Source organism: Panthera tigris, chromosome D1, assembly GCF_018350195.1.
Source record: "Panthera tigris isolate Pti1 chromosome D1, P.tigris_Pti1_mat1.1, whole genome shotgun sequence".
Lineage (NCBI taxonomy): Eukaryota > Metazoa > Chordata > Mammalia > Carnivora > Felidae > Panthera > Panthera tigris.
The window spans coordinates 26,730,449-26,747,508 of record NC_056669.1 but is presented as its reverse complement, the minus strand read 5'-3'; the positions used below and the strand labels follow the sequence as shown (position 1 = coordinate 26,747,508).

General features: G+C 43.2%; 1 protein-coding gene across 5 annotated transcripts in view; it reads right to left on the bottom strand.

Annotated features, from left to right (window-relative positions):
* APLP2 (amyloid beta precursor like protein 2) overlaps positions 1–17,060 on the bottom strand; it is an 85,989-nt gene that overhangs the window by 16,314 nt on the left and 52,615 nt on the right. For 3 of the 5 annotated variants that reach the window (XM_042957623.1, XM_042957624.1, XM_042957625.1), the window contains exons 4-8: positions 7,439–7,551; positions 5,802–5,998; positions 5,196–5,404; positions 3,650–3,817; positions 508–638 (exon numbers count right to left, since the gene is read on the bottom strand). In XM_042957623.1, coding sequence (XP_042813557.1) covers positions 508–638; positions 3,650–3,817; positions 5,196–5,404; positions 5,802–5,998; positions 7,439–7,551 — 818 coding nt within the window. The remainder of the gene's footprint in view (positions 1–507; positions 639–3,649; positions 3,818–5,195; positions 5,405–5,801; positions 5,999–7,438; positions 7,552–17,060) is intronic. The other 2 variants (XM_042957626.1, XM_042957627.1) reach the window with 1 other exon arrangement.

Sequence of the window (17,060 nt, the reverse complement as noted above, 5' to 3'; positions counted from 1 at the left end):
AAAAATAAAATCTTAAAAAAAAAAGAAAGAAAAAAGAAAGCATCTCAAGACTCAGAGCCTTCAGCAGACAACAGTATCTAAGCTAGAATATACTATGCAGGTTTGCTTTCATCTAATATATTTTTACATTTACCTAGTTCTAAATGGCAAATGATACTAGCTTTCTGTTTACAACAATGATATAAATTTTCCCTCCATAGAAGAAAAAAATTTTTAAAGCCAGTTAATAGCAAAGAAAAATAACAAGAACATAATGGTTACAGGAAGTACTCCGTAGTCTGAACCCAATAAAGCACTCAGAGGCTAATTATATTATCATGGAGATGGAGGTGGGGCAGAGGGGAGGGGCTAGTCACACCCAGAAGGGAGACCTGCTTATACTCTCACACTTCACCTGTCCTAACACAGAGTGACAATCTAGGACGGCGGTGACCCTTTTCTTCCACTATGAAAACCCTACTACCCAGTGCCGAACACCTGTAACAGAAGGGGAGTGCCACGGTTTACCCTGTCCATTCGGTTGCGGTGCCGTATTTCCAGCTGCTCCTTAGCCTTCTGGAAGCGGGCATGTTCGTTATCGTCTGCAGAGGTCTCGAAATACACATCAACATCATTGGTTGGCAGAGGAGTTGGGGGAACTGGAACAAAACAAGAGGGGGTTCCCTTTGGGGGCCAGGCCCAACATTGAAAGTGCACTGTGCCCTAGGAAAGAAATCAAACCCAGGACCTGCAGAACAGACTAGTTTATCTCGCACCACGCTTACGGTACAAGGTGCTCCTGTCTGCCAAGACTCCACTTGGTTAGAGCGCACTGCTCCCCTTTCCTTCTGTGACATTCAGCCACCAGGCCAGTCCGTGCCCCCTTGGTGTCCTTGGCATCTACTTAAGGCTTCAGGGGGAGAAAAGGAAATCACTTCTACATCTTCCCTCAGTTCCTGAAATCTTAAAACCTAAAAACGAATTACTTATTGCTGTCACTGATCGCTTCTGGCCGGAGACAAGGGCAGACATCAGGCCTGCAAAGGCAACTTCCACAAAAGCTCCATTTTGAAAGAAACTTCAGTGCTGCATGCTCTTTGCATATAGACTGGGTAGGCAAAGTCCACACTGCTCTAGCTATAATTTTTTTAGTTTTCAATATGACTGAACAAGTCTTAGCCTTTCATATCAAGGATGAGGGACAACATTAAGTTGCTGTATTTGACAAGGATTCACCACAGAGTGTGAAGACACGCTGGGCTTGCTGGCCTTCCCAGGCCTTCACCCACTAGAGGGGAAACCCATTAGAATACCCTTTCCTCACTGCTCCTCAAGTGGAAGGTCTTACTGACCCCAGGCAAGTGGATATCTGCACAGGGAGCTTAACCCCACAAAGGAAAGGTTTGAGAGGACAAGTTTCCCTGCTCAATCCCTAAAGAAATCCCTATGAAAAACTCTTATTAGCCCAGTTCACTCCCAATTTCCCAAGCCAGGGAGGATGGATAGAAAACTTACTTGTACAATTTTCTGTATCATAATATTAGAGCTCAGTGGACAGCAAATACCAAACCCAACAAATCTCAGTTCAGAGACAAAGAAGTTCACCTAATTTCCAGAACTGCATAACTGTAATACGACACTAAAACAACTAAGACAACTGTAGACCTGACAAATGTGACTACAAATCAGCCAGCCACTCCAAAGTTCTCCCGTCAAGGCATTTTTACTTAGCTCTAAACCTAAAAGCTATAACTAAAATCTTGTCAAGAATATTTGGCTCCTACATAAGCTAAAGAGGATCACCACAGCCAATTTTCAGATTAACTAAATTAGAATATACAGCTTCACAAACCACATTCCCCGATACTCAAAAGTTCAGCTGAGAGAATTTCAAAGCACTGAAGTCCATCAGTGCCAATGAGCACGTTGCCATCAGCAACGCACATCTGCGGCTTAAAGGCTTGTGTGTTGGAGACAGTCTTTGGTTCGTATCACTGGGCTAGGTAAAGATTATACAAAACCCAAGCTGCCTCCACTCCCGGGAAGAAAAAGGTAAAGGCATTGCAGCCCAAGAGGTCTGGCTCTGAAGATGCAAGGGCACCCACCCTTCTGTCCCTATGAAAACTGGCTCACAAAACCAGCACATCCGCCCACCTCAGACCCCTTCAGAGGGGAGCACAAACTTGGCCGGTGGCACAGTGATACTTCTGGGCTCTCAGAACACTCAAGCTGGGAACCCCACAAGTACATGAACACAATTTCTCTGTGGCAAGTCCTCCCAACTACACGCATCAGGAAACTACAATTTTGCAGACTGGAAAACCACTAACGCTCTGGGGAAGTGCCACCCCACAGCACCTTACGGCACTATCTATCTGACCCTTTACAGGAACAACTACCTCCCATATTCAGTGAGATCTTTAATGACCCCTGATTCCTCAGGCTTCACCCCCAAATAATGTCTTGTTGCCCCTTATTTTAAGTAATTTTATAAAATAGGAAATACCACAATAATTTCTGTCTCCACATCTTTCCTGAATAAAAGTTTCTGCCATCAAAGTTCCCTCAGGACTCATTCTGTTTCCACATTTCCAATGATTTCTAATAAAAACAGTCTCTCCACAGAGCAGCAGCTGGAGTGGAGGTGCTAAAGCACACCATATAATATTAAGATTTAAAAATCTTTTGGGCGGGGGAGGAAAAAGGAACAGGTTGGTATTTGAATGAAAATCCACCAGAAGCGACAGCCAAAAATCGTAAGAGCAAATACCAGGAACGACCAGCAATTCATTATTCTAACGAGTTCCAGAATCAGAACCAAGAAATGAGTGTCCAGCCTGAGGATCTTCCAAACCCATGGGCTAGCACTGCAAGATAAGAGAAAGAGGGCCTTAGAAAGGAAGGGGGGTAACCACGGAGAAAAGCAAAGCTTCTCCTACCCATGTCTAAGTAAACCCAACTCAGCTGAACCACTGAATTTCCTCCGTGACCAAAGGACACACGAACTAAAATTCTTTCACTTCCTAAAGCTCTGCATGATCCAACATTGCCAAACTATCGGAAAAACAGTTACCACCACTCAGCTGCAGAACTCTCCCCACAGAACGCAGACAGCAAGAGATTTCAGGACTCCGGACTCCCAAGAGTATTCCTGGTGTCCCTAGTGTGAAGAGCAGTGTCCCCCTCAGCCAACATGCACCATGGGGGTGGGCGACAGGGTAGCTCAAGGACGAGAATGGGAGGAAAGAACGGAAACAAGAATGTGCAGAACTCAAGACTGATCTGCTCACCCCTGTGCCTTTCAACTAGACACAGCCAAGGGTAAGGCTGCTGTCCCAAGCAACACAGAAGCCCTCCAGGGGCCCACAGACACAAGGAAGGAAAAGAAAGAACAGGCCCCTGGGCTCTCTGCTGTGCCAGGGAGAGGACACGCCGCCACCACCACCACCAGACCCACGGTGAGCACGGACGTACAAAACTGGGCTCACGACTGCCAACAGGAAAGCAGAGCCTAGGTCTACAAAGCACAGAGATGAGAGGAAAACGACTGACAGCCAACACCTGAGTCGGCAAGGGAGCACGACACAGACGCGGTCACAGGGACGGCCGGGAGAGACAGAACGCCGGACAGGACAGAGCCGCTGCACGAAGCCAGCGTGCCAGGACTTACTCATCGCTTTACACACAGCCATACAATAATCCTCAGACTCAAAATTGTTCCTGTTGCCTCCGCAGCCGCCATATATAAAGCGCACGCACTTTCCCTTGGAGAGGTCGAAGTACCAACGAGGCATCACGGCCCGGCAGGGCCCCGTCATCGCCTCCTGGGAGCAGACAGCTGTGTGAAAACGGTCAGAGCGTCAGCGGGACAGAGGCAGCAGCTTTGATCACACTGCTACGGGTGGGAGGAGGACAGGCCAGGCCACATGCTCAACGACCCGCTGAATGTCAGTGGAGGCCAAGACTGGGCGGACCCCAAGTGCCCTGGTGGACCATCTCACCGACTCAAGCCCGGGCTTCCTGAGGACATAGTCGTTTTTCTGTCCTGATTGTAGTAAAGACACTTAGGAACTGAAAACAGTGTTTTTCACACTGTCTTGAGTCTAGACTGATGGAGAGGAATTCTGTGTCTCACAGCTCTGTGAGCCTCCCACTTCTGAGATATTTGCCTGATTTGTTGATTGTCGTATCAAGGATCAAAGGAGACCAATGTGGGTGAAGAGGCTGTTTTACTGGTGATAACCATAGGAAATGCTACTTAAGTGCCTGGATTGCATACATGTACATTTTCACTTTCTTCAAGATGACTCAGAAACTTCTAGACTGTCGGGGTGCTTGGGTGGGTCAGTTGTTTAAGCATCCAACTTCAGCTTAGGTCATGATCTCGTGGTCCGTTGAGTTCGAGCCCCGCGTTGGGCTCTGTGTTGACAGCTCAGAGCCTGGAGCCTGCTTTGGATTGTGTGTCTCCCTCTCTCTCTGTCCCTCCCCCACTCATGCTTTGTTTCTCTCTCTCTCACTCTCTCTCAAAAATAAATAAATGTTAAAAAAAAAAAACAAACAAACATCTAGACTGTTAAGTGTTTCCCCTACAGGGAGTCCCAAATAATTCTTCAGATCTTAAATGGCATCAGATAGACACTCTCCAGGAGGCTGCATGTAAATGGCTCTAGATGGTCTTTTTTTTTTTTTTTTCAGTGACAGGATGAAAAAACTGCTAGGCCTGATCCCTCACCAGTAGGTCATTAAAGGCCACCCTCCCAGTCACAGGCATCTTTCTGGTGGACCAACAGGGCAGCATACGGATGGGAACACACACTCAAGAAAAGAACCAAGGAAGTTAATTTCATTGTAGAAGGTCAGGGCTTTAGAAGTACTGAGGAGGGGGCTCCCCTTGGGGAGAGAATGTTGCAGGCTCCATGTGGAAGAATCCTGCCCAAGTGTAAACCATGTATCTTCTCCCTTATCCTCTGGGTCCCTGTTCTCTAGTTCAGTCCTTATAATGCCAACAACAGTTTCTGATTCAATCCTGGGTCCCTCCCTGACCGTGTCAGCAGCCTGGCCACCGAGCGCTAAGATGGCACCACCAGTGGGCTGGAGAGCGGATTTCACGCCAGCGTCCAGGAGTGCCGCCTCTCCCTGTGTGACTTACCTGTGATGAATGCAGTCCAAAATTGTAAGCAAATAATTACCAGATGAATTTTAATACATCAGGTTACCTTTAACGTCGTGAGTAATCTCCTTTTCTGAAACCGTCCCGTCGCTGCTGGGTTCGGTAGGGTTCTCTTCGTTGTAGTCATCGCCTTTAAAGGTGTCGTAGTAGTAATCACGGTCTTCCACCACCTCCTCCCCTTCTTCCTCATCCCCGTCATCCTCATCCACAGCTGCTTCTGTGAAGTCCTCCAAATCTGCTTCGGTAGGAAATTCACTAAAGGTCACAATAGAAAAGGAAGGTTAAGACCAATTCCTGTGTGCAAAGCACAACAATGATTCTTTTCCCTATGCTGAAACACAAAAACAGAGACAGGAAATAAGCTCAACTCACGTTTAGCTGTGCCACTACAGCCCTCAGCCCAGCTACAGCTGGGGAGGAGGAGGGGAGGAGTAAGTGGGCAGGCACTGCACTAGCCTGTAGAAAATACCGTGGCCACAGAATAGGAAGCTGAGAGCCACCGGCAGTCCTTCAATCAGCTAGGGCGACAATGAAAGGCCAGCTGGCTCAATGCCAACACGAACAAGGGAATGACCACTTTATCCAGAAGGGAGGGACCGGCAGCCCACCGCCACCAGCAAAACAATCGAACAGGTGTAGAAGAAGAATTTACCTTTTGTAAATATCATAGTCTTCCTCTTCATCCTCTTCCTCTTCTTCCTCCTCATCCTCCTCCTCTTCTTTTGACACAGTCGATTCAATAGTCTTTGTCTGAGGGCAGCACACATATTCAGTGCCATGAAACTGGTCTACCCCACACGGCAGCAGCATGCCATAGCGATATAAGGTCATCCCCTCAGTCAGACAGGCCTAAAAGAAACCCACAGATCCAACATCAGAACATTAATAAATTTGGTCAAATAGTCCCCCATCACTAGCTTCATCCAAAAGAAACCTCTATCGGCGCCTGGGTGGCTCAGTTGGTTGAGTGTCCAGCTTCAGCTCAGGTCATGATCTTGCTGTCTGTGGGCTCAAGCCTCACGTCAGGCTCTGTGCTGACAGCTCGGAGCCTGGAGCCTGCTTCGGATTCTGTGTCTCCCTCTGTCTCTGACCCTCCCCTGTTCATGTTCTGTCTCTGTCTCAAAAATAAAAATATTATAAAAAATAATAATAAAAAAAACAAAAGAAACCCCTATCAAATCACTATGTAAAGCATTCTCTCACAGACACACAAATTTTCTGTCAACAAGTTGTGATGCTATTATTTTAAGAAGATTTACCAATTTTGTTTAACTTGCAATGGAGAATCATCATCTGGGCCAGAAACAACAAAAGCCCACAGTTAGAAAAAAATTAAGGAAAAGGGAGCTCTTCTAGTATTTATAATGCCGGCTAAAGGCGGTCAGTGATAATTTACATTCCTCACTGTGAGGGCACTGTGTCAGAATCTGACCAAAGAAACTGACTAGAGATCCAACTTAACCACAGAAGACAAGCATAAGAAAGGGTACTTTTCCTCACTGGAAAAATGAAATGGCATCCAATCCTATGAGGATACATGTCAAGACATAGATTTTCTAGAATTGGCTATTTTTACCCTAAGGCCCTAAGGCTTGGGATGGCCTCCTTGGAAATCCCACGGACAGCATCCTTGCTTAACAATCTTTTCAACATCCTTAACTTTAGGAGCTGGATTGTCAACACTGTATTTCTCAATAAAAATATCCTCCCAAATATTTTTATTTAAAAAAAATTTTTTTTAATTTTAATGCTTATTTATTTTTGAGAGACAGAGACAGAGTGTGAGTGGGGGAGGTGCAGAGACAGAGGGAGACACAGAATCCAAAGCAGGGTCCAGGCTCTGAGCTGTCAGCAGGGGCTTGAACTCATGAACCACGAGATCATGACCTGAGCCGCAGTCAGACGCTTAACCGACTGAGCCACCCAGGCACCCCTAAAAAAATTTTTTTTAAGTTTGAGAGAGAGAGAGAGAGACAGCATGTGTGAGTCGGGGGGCAGAGAGAGGGGGGAGAGAGAATCCCAAGCTGGCTCCACACTGTCCACGCAGAGCCTGAAGCGGGGCTTGAACTCATGAACCATGAGATCATGATCTGAGCCAAAACCAAAAGTCAAAGGCTTAACCATCTGAGCCACCCAGGTGCCCCCCAAATATTTTTAACTTAGAAGGTACAAGTAATTGCAAACTTTGAAGAGGGAAAATAAAAGCAATTTAAAATCATGAGGTTTGGAAGAAAATGTTACTTTCTTTCTCTCTTAACAAGGAAAACAACACATGATCCATTCTTTTACCTCTTTAACTACAGTGTGCCAATGCTGGTGATTCTCGCACACCTCCATCCGCTCTTTGTGGAAAAACTGGCACTTTTCTGGAACGAGTAGAACATCACTTACGAATTCACCCACTGGAAAAGAGAAAGCATTGTTATAAGCAAATCTGATCATGATTTGAGGTAGAAAGGACCCTCGCTGCAGATCAGGGCAGCTACACAGTCAGGTGTGCACAGGAGCAGTCTCTAATTTATGTAAGTTGATGTGCCTCTCTCATCTTCAAAGGTCAGCTGGATGTTACAGCTCCAGGTAAAGCAGCTACAAGAGCTCAACATCCTGTTCAGGTCATGATGCCTGGGACTTTCCTCACTCTTCCTGGACTCCAATCCCTTACAGTCCAATTGCAGGGCTATCAGAATACAGGAGGGGTGGAACAGGAATGGGAATTCCCCCCCACCCCCCAATTCCATGATCTCAAAAGCACACAGATACTCCCCACGACCTTTGAGTTCACATTAATTAATATTCCTAGCCTCCTACATCCCTATTTCTGCCCACATTATTTCTAACAACAATATCCCCAAGAAACTAAGACCAGGTGCTCCTTTGAAGTACAGACGAATCTTACTTTGGTCCTTTTGTGTACCTAAAAACATGTAGCTCTAAGACAAAGCACCACTGATTCAGGGAAGACTCATCGATAGAAGGGAATGGGTGCCTTTGCGATCCAAAACTCTGGCAGACGCTACTTTAAGCGGGTGACCAGCTTAACATCACCAACAGTGACAAGCTGATATATGTGATGTCCTAAGAAGAAAATCTCACTGGGGCACCTGGGTGGCTCAGTCGGTGGAGTGTCCAACTCTTGACTTTGGCTCAGGTCGTTGTCTCACAGTTCTTGTGTTTGAGCCCCACATCAGGTCTGCACTGACAGTGCATACCCTGCTTGGGATTCTCGGTCTCCCCCCCTTCTCTGCCCTTCCCTTGCTCACTTTCTCTCTCTCTCTCGCTCTCTCTCTCTCTCTCTCAAAAATAAACAAACATTAAAAAAAAAAAGAAAATATCACTACACAGTCTTTCTGCCAAAAATATGTTATTTGAATCTAATCATGATAAAACAGTAAGACAAATTCAAATTCAGGGATATATTTAAACAAATGGCCTAAACTAAAAAAATACCATTGTTGTGAAAGATTTAAAAAAAAAAGTTGATTGGGGAACTGTTGCAGACCAAATGTAATAGTTCAATCCTTTTTAAAGGAAAGCTATAAAGGACACTATTTGGATGGTTAGAGAGAAATTGCCCAAAGTGTGATTACTGTATCGTAGTTATGTTAGAGAATGTCCTTGCTCTTAGGAGAAACAAGCTGAATATTTAGAAGTAAATTTTCACAATGTCCCAACTTACTTTCAAAGGGTGTAATAACAACAATAAAAGATACGTAAGATGCACACACACACACACAGAGTGAGAGAAGACAAAAGCAGAGAACCCAGGTAAAAAGTACAGAAGTATTCACGGTTACATTTTTTTTCTATAGGTCTAAAACTTTTCAAAAATAAAAAGCTGTGAGGAAAATATACATAGTTGTTTAAAAAACAGATGATCTTTTAGAAATACACACTGAAATATTTACAGGAAAAAAAAATATTATCTGTGATGTGTTTCCAAATAATCAAGAGTAGGTGGGTGGGATTGTCCACAGACAACGTAAAAGGGGCTCATGAACTAATGATTGCTGCATAGCTGGCCAATGGGTACATAAGGGTTAACAGTATTATTTTTCTCTTTTGGGCATGTTTGTACATTCCATAATAAAAAGTTAAAAATTCATGTATCTCTGGGGCGCCTGGCTGGCTTAGTCAGTAGAGCATGTGATGACTCTTGATTTCAAGGTCGTGAGTTCAAGCCCCACGTGGGGCATAGAGCTAAAATTAAAAAAAAAAAAAAATTCATATATCACGGGAGCATCACCCAGAGATTCTGATTCAGTAGGTCTAAGGTAGGATTCAGTAATTTTCATTGAACAAGCATTCCAGGAGATTCTGATGCATCACCAATATGCTCCATACAGGGTCTAAGTGGAGGAACACAAAGACAGGGAGAGAGGTGTGTGCTTAGTTCAGGAAGAGATGTAGTAAGTGGAGGCAAGGGAAAGGAAGCAGGCAGGCTAACCTCTGAGATTCTCTTTTCTTTTTTCTTTTTTTAAAGAAGGAAGCATAGAATATGAAAGTAATCTGGCCTGAGAAAGGTCGTAGGGCTTTGACCTTAATGCAAAGTCTGTGTAGACCCCCCCCAAGCTCATCATCATGGCCTGGTTCTCCAGGACCCCTCAGCCTCGGGCCTCAGTCTATGGGCACTGTACAAGTCAATCCTTCCGTGACCCATGTGACAAGTGGAAGGAGTCCTTAATCTACTTTAAGGGGGAAGATGTGCTGTGACATTACGCTGGGGCAGTAAAAACAGCCTCCCCACTTCAGAACTTTACACAGGGTAGTGACGTTTCACACCACTAGTACAGGGAATTTGGAAGCCAATTTCCTCATGCAGGAACACAAAGTAAGTTAGACATAGTGTTGCCTTGAGGCCCTAAAGGCTCTAGGGAGCTAGAACATGTACACTTTTTCCATCAACTAGACACAATGCTTAAAAAATCCAAAATCCTCATGATAAATGAGGATGTGCCTCTACTAGAAGAAACAATCCTGATATTCAACCAAGTAGAAATTACTTAAACCCTGACACCCAACCACCAACTCATATTGTATTAATGTGATTATGCTGTATTGACTAGGCAATTTTATACTTAGTTTATGACAAAAAGCAACAAAAGAGTGTATTAATGAACAGTGTGTATAGGGTTAAATGCCAGGGTTCTATTTCAGCACCATCATTATCAGCAGAATGGTTTTAGGCATAAAGAAGGTTAACTTACTTATTAACCTTTCCGTGCCTCGATTTCCTTATCCTGTGTGATGATAAATGACATAATATAATACAACACCTGAAAAGCTTAGAGCTGATTCTGGTACACAGTAAGCACTAAGCAGTATGCAAGTGTGCTATTTCTAATTACTGATGGTAATGTTGGTGAGTCTTGAGCTGAGTAACTAGTTTTATATAAAGCAAACTATATATACAACCACAGTTATCATACAGAAATCTACAATTTGTTAAAACATCAATTTTATGTTTACAATTGCAACATCAGAAAAACATTTAAAACAGCAATTTTAGAGGCACCTAGGTGGCTCAGTCAATTAAGGGCCAAACTCTTGATTTGGCTCAGGGCATGATTCACAGTTCATGGGTTCAAGCCCCATGTCCGGCTCTGTGCTGAGAGCGTGCAGTCTGCCTGGGACTCTCTCTCGCTCTCTCTTCTCTCTTTCCCCCTGCCCCTTATCCTCAGCTCGTGCTCTTTCTCTCTCTCAAAATAAGTATTTTTTTTTAAACCCAGCAATTTTATTACTATATATCTAGTCTACAGAGGTAATAAACAAACCGGGTTTTTAAAAAATACAGTGGGGGGCACCTGGGTGGCTCAGTGGGTTGAGCATCAATCTTTGTCATGACCTCATGGTTCGTAGGCCTGAGTCCCACATCAGGCTCACTGCTGTCAGCCTGTCAGCACAAAGCCCACTTTGGATCCTCTGTCCCTCTCTCTCTACCCCTCCCCCGCTGGCACTCCCCTAAAAATAAATAAATATTTTAAAAATCAATAAAAAACAGTGGAAAAAATACTAACAGAAATAAACATACAGTGGAATACTATATATTGAGTTAAAATGAATGAAATCTACTTGGATCACACATTAGATACACCCCAAAATGATGTAAAGTAAAAGCAAGTTGTAAAAGTGATGTCAGGTACAGAATGATACCATTTATGTAAGCTTAAAAACACAAAAACAAATGGTTTATAGAAACATCTGTATACAGCAAAAGTATAAAAACATGTGTGAGACAGAGGGAAGCCGGGGATGAGTGGGTGGGTGAAACAGGGGATGGGGATTAACAGCACACTTATCATGATGAGCACTGAGTCAGGTACAGAAGTGCTGAGTCACTACACTGTACACCTGAAACCAATATAACATTGCATGTTACCTACACTGGAATTAAAATTTAAAAATTAATGAGAAAGAAAAGTAGCTACTGAAACTTGGGTTCTTTCCCCCAAAAACAAAAGCATGCGTGAGAATAATACATGCCAACAAGTGGGTAGTGGCCACCTTGAGAACAAGGGAGGGAGTGAGGGAGGGCAAGAGGGAGGAAAAGGGAAGAAAGGATGGGGCTTTGAAACATTTACTCCCTCTATGACAAAATAAGGTGCGGATGAAGCAGACCTGGCAAGCTGTTGAAGAACTTAAATCAGGATGATGAGTACTGAGTCACCATCATATTTTACCTTTTCAGTATCCTTCAAACGCTGTATTTCAGAAAGACGTTTAAAATCAAAACTTTTAAAATGTCAGTAATTCAATAATTAACTCCATGCTACACAGTAAAATTAAATGCTACCAACCCTTAGCTATCCCATGACTGACTCGATCTGTCTGACCTCTGAAAACCAGAAGAGAATTAACACCACTGAAATTGGACCAGGAACTAAAACGTAAAAATAAAACAAAACAAAAGAATACTCTTTAACAACTGCAATTCCAACAACACACTCTAAGGAAATAATTAAGCAAGTAAAACAAAGATATTCATTGCTGTGTTGCTAATATCAAACACTGAAACTAACTTAGATGCCCATCAATCAGGAATTAAATGATGGTAGTTACATACAACGGAATACCATCAGGTCAAAGGAAATATGGTTTACGTTTATATTTAACATGGAAAAACTTCCATAGTGGTTAAATAATTTTAAAAAGAAAGAAAGAAAGAAACATACTCCATATCCCTAACATTCCTCCTTCACCCTGGTTAACTCCTTAAGGGTAAGTCTATACAAATATAGGCAAAGAACCATACAGATATGTTGATATATCTCCATAAGAACAGCACATAATAGATGTTTAAATCTAAATATTAAAAAAAAAAATTCAAAAAACAAGGCAGCATATGTAGTATGACCTCTTTTAGGAAGAAAAAAATGCATTTAAAAATACACATATTTCTGTATGTGTCCAAAGAAAAAAGTCTTGTCTCTATACACCAAAATGTTAATCATGGTGTAGAAACTGGAAATTATTTTTGCTTCCCCCACGTTCTTTTATTGGAAAATAAACTTATTAAGCATGTAAACTAAAGAGGAACACATTTCAATCCCAACACTTGTTTTCTGGCATTTTCACTATTACTTTTTTTTTGCCTTTGCTACATTTATCAGAAGCTTCTAAGAAAAAAAAAAAACTGACTTAGGCAGATCAATATTACTGTTTTATAGACAAACACTGAAAATGGTTTGGTCTCAGTTTAGAATTTTACTGAAGTTTGTTAACAATCTTCAATTTAGTCAGTTAGGTTGTAATAGATAATGGCCACAATTTCGCAAGTCACGGGGCACAGAAGGTTATAGAGTTTTCGCTATTTAAAAAGCTGAGGAATGAATATGGCAATTTAACAAACCCTAAACCTACAGGATTTCACTTAAGCTGCATTTATGATCTATCTTCAACCCCCATCCATTCCCTAGGATTGTTTCTTTTCCATATCACGTCCATCCATCAAGGCCATGATAGCCATCAGGTTTTAGAGCTCTTCCAGAGTTACTGAAATTCCTTTCAAAAATAACAAAGGTTGTTATTCCCTACTTGGGGAAGCCCTCAGCAGCACCAACACTCACACAGTTTTTAAAAACCTACTGCGAAAGTACTCTACAGCTGCGAACAGCTGGAACACCGTTTCAGTTATGGGGCTCATGGAAGTGGTAACCAGGTGGGAGAAGATAGCCTTCTGTCATGAGAGGGAGCCCAGAGAATCAACCTGACCACCCACTGCAATTTCCCGTGAGGTATAGCAGCCATCCCTAGATGTCCCTGAGGTCAATAGGGCTCTGATATTAAAGACCCAAGATAATTCTCGCAAGCGAAAACACACAAGGGTCCATGCTGGGAACAGGGCAAACGTGAATTCAAAGGTAGAAGCTGCCTTGCAAGCAGACACCTGCAATGGGCAAGTGAGAGACCATGGTGCACCATTGCTGAAGATGGCCCCCAAAGCCTCTGAGAATGAGAACTGTCTTTGGCAGTGCTCACATCACAGTAACGCTCTGTCCAGATCTCCATCCAAAAATAACCCAAAACAAAAACAGTCACGGGCTTACAAAGCCCTCTTCTTTTGGTGTAGAAGCCAGCCTACAGATAAATGTCAGAGATGACTAACACCTTCCCCCAAAATACCAGCAGTTTCACTTCTTCACACATCACCAACTCTGTCCTACTTGGAACATCCTATCTATGTACCTACCTACCTACCCACCCACCTAAAATGTTAGAGATAAACAGGAGTCGATTAGTAGTAACCTATGATATAAGGTCATTTTGAAGAGAGAGAAGACTGAACTGACACAGCAGGTTCAAAGTCACACTAATGGGTGGTTAAGTATCAGAAGAGGGCAGAGCTGAGTGACATGAACACAGACGCGGGTGGGCAGTGCGACACCAGGTGATGCAACCACTACTTAGCAACCTGAATTCATTCTCAAGCTGCTTTCCAAGCATGGTAATCAGGACACATCCCTCTTCCCTCAACCGAGCAAAAACAATGACAGACAAAACTGGTGCCTGAGGACACAGGTAAGGACGATAGAATATCCAAGCCAATTAACACAGGCAACCCAACCACTATAGACAAATCCTGTTCCCAGTTTCCATTTCTACACCTTCTGGTCTATCTACCTGCGATTTAGGTTTACTAGGCAGTACTATGTTGTTTTTCTTAAGTAAGCTCTGTGCCCAATGTGGGGCTTGAGCCCACAACTCTGAGGTCAACAGTTGCATGCTCCACTGATGGAGCCGACCAGGCGCCCCATTAGGCAATATTATCTTAAAGGGGGGGTCCTAGGGCTGAGGCTAACCATACTACTACATCACTTTACTCCAACATGTGGTATTCATCTTAACACATACAAAGGCAGCTACTGTAGTTACTTCTGGTGAATAAAATGCACAGAACTCTTACTTTTAACTGTATCCATTTTTAGTACAGTTTGTACGTTAAAAGAATTGTGTGTGGTTGTATAACTCACTGAATATACTATAAATCATTAAACTGTATACTTTTAAATGGGTGAATTACACAGAGTATGAATTATATCTCAACAAACTCGTTCAAAAAAAAAAAAAAAAAAAAAAGTACGGGCACTTGGGTGGCTCAGTCAGTTAAGCACCCAGCTCTTGGTTTCAACTCAGGTTATACTCTCCCAGTTTGTGTGATAAGCCCCAAGTTGGGCTTCATGCTGACAGTGCACAGCCTGCTTGGGATTCTCTGTCTCTCTCCCTCTCAAATAAATAAACTTTAAAGGCTTAAAAAGTTAAACTTAAATTACAAAAGCAGAGGTCGGGGCACCTGAGTGACACAGTTGCTTGAGCGTCTGACTCTTGATTTTGGCTCAGGTCATGATCTTAGGGTCAAGGAATCAGGCCCCGTGTTGGGCTCTGCACTCAGCATGAAGCCTGCTTGAGATTTTCTCTCTCCCTCTTCCCATTTGTTCCTCTCTCCCACTCTCTCTTTCTCCCTCTCTAAAATAAAAAAAATTTAGGGGCGCCTGGGTGGCTCAGTCGGTTGAGCGTCTGACTTCGTTCAGCTCAGGTCATGATCTCGCGGTGAGTTCGAGCCCCACATCGGGCTCTGTGCTGACAGCTCAGAGCCTGGAGCCTGCTTCAGATTCTGTGTCTCCCTCTCTCTCTCTGCCCCTCCCCCACTCATACTCTGCCTCTCTCTCTCTGTCAAAAATAAATGAACGTTACAAAAATTTAAATAAATTTAAAAAGTGGAGACTGATCATTTACAGAAGATACTGAGTAAGTAAATATAGTGAGGATAATGGAACTGAAGACATCAGTATGAGCTAATGTTTTTAATATACACATGTAGCTATAGAAATATATGTTTATGTGTGCATGTACTCATATATACATGCATGTATTTTTTTAAGTTTTATTTATTTGAGAGAGACACAGACAGTGCAAGTGGGAGAAGGACGGGGCGGGCGTGGGGGAGGGAGAAAGAGAATACCAAGAAGACTTTGAGCTCAAACTGTGACCTGAGCCAAAACCAAGAGTCGGATGCTTAACTGACTGAACCACCTAGGCACCCCAACGTGTGTTTCTTGGCTCTGTCCGAGTGGGCCTAGAAGCAACAACATCCCAGACCAGTAAGTACACATAATGCCCAGACTTGGTTTCTAAACACCATTCCCCACTGAAAGAAACCAGGGCTTCCTGGAGAAATGGCAGATTCCAGGGGTAGAGTCAGGAAAACACAGGATCAGCCTAGAGCATCTTTTTGTCAAATCTGGACAAGTGCTTAAGGAAATAAGTGAATGCCAACACCATCTTAGCCAGGGGATAAATGTTATCATGGGTAATGGAACTGACATCGTGCAACTCCTAATGTTATGCTGCAAGAAGAATACATGTACGGTAGTCCCCTCAAAAATGTGTAAATCAAAAGGTCATAAGACAAACCCAAATTGCAAGGCATTTCCACAAAGTAATTTGTACTCTTTAAAAAAGTCAAGGTCACGAAAGACGAGAAGAGACTAAATACAATGTGTGATCTTGAATCAGATCCCGGTATTATTGGAACAAAAGGTGAAACCTGAACAGGGTCTACAGATTAGATTTGGATCAATAATAGTTTCCCAATTTTGATGATGTGATCATATAGAAGAATGTCCTTGTTTCTAAAAAATCTATATTGAAGTACTAAGGGATAAAAAGACACCAACTTATGGGGCGCCTGGGTGGCTCAGTCGGTTAAGCGTCCGACTTCAGCTCAGGTCACGATCTCACACTCCGTGGGTTCGAGCCCCGCGTCGGGCTCTGGGCCGATGGCTCAGAGCCCGGAGCCTGCTTCCAATTCTGTGTCTCCCTCTCTCTCTGCCGCCCCCCCCCCCCCCCCATTCATGCTCTGTCTCTCTCTGTCTCAAAAATAAATAAACGTTAAAAAAAAAAAAAAAAAAGACACCAACTTAAATGATTCAAAACACAAAAACTCAGTAATGGGGGGGTTAAGGGTCAGGGGTACTGTGGGAGTGAATAAGGTTAATTTTACCATATTAGTCAAATGGTACAGGTGGAAAATCTGAAATCTGAGGAAATAGTGTACAGGAACTCTTTGTACTATTTTTCTAACCATTTTGTAAACTTAAAACTATTTTAAAACTACCTTTTTTTTGTTTATTTTTTTGAGAGAAGGGGGGTGAGGCAGGGAGCATGGTCTCTGTGTGGACAGCAGACAGCCCGATGTAGGGCTTGAGCTGTGAGATCACGGCCTGAGCTGAAGTTAGACACTTTACCACTTGAGCGACCCAGGTGCCCCTAAATTATTTTTAATTTTAAAAGGCAAAAGCAACTCTAAAAGACTATCACCAAAATGCTTTCTAAGGAGTCTATGGAAGGGCGCGTGGGTGGCTCAGTCGGTTAAGCATCTGATTCTTGATTTTGGCTCAGGTCATGATTTCACGGT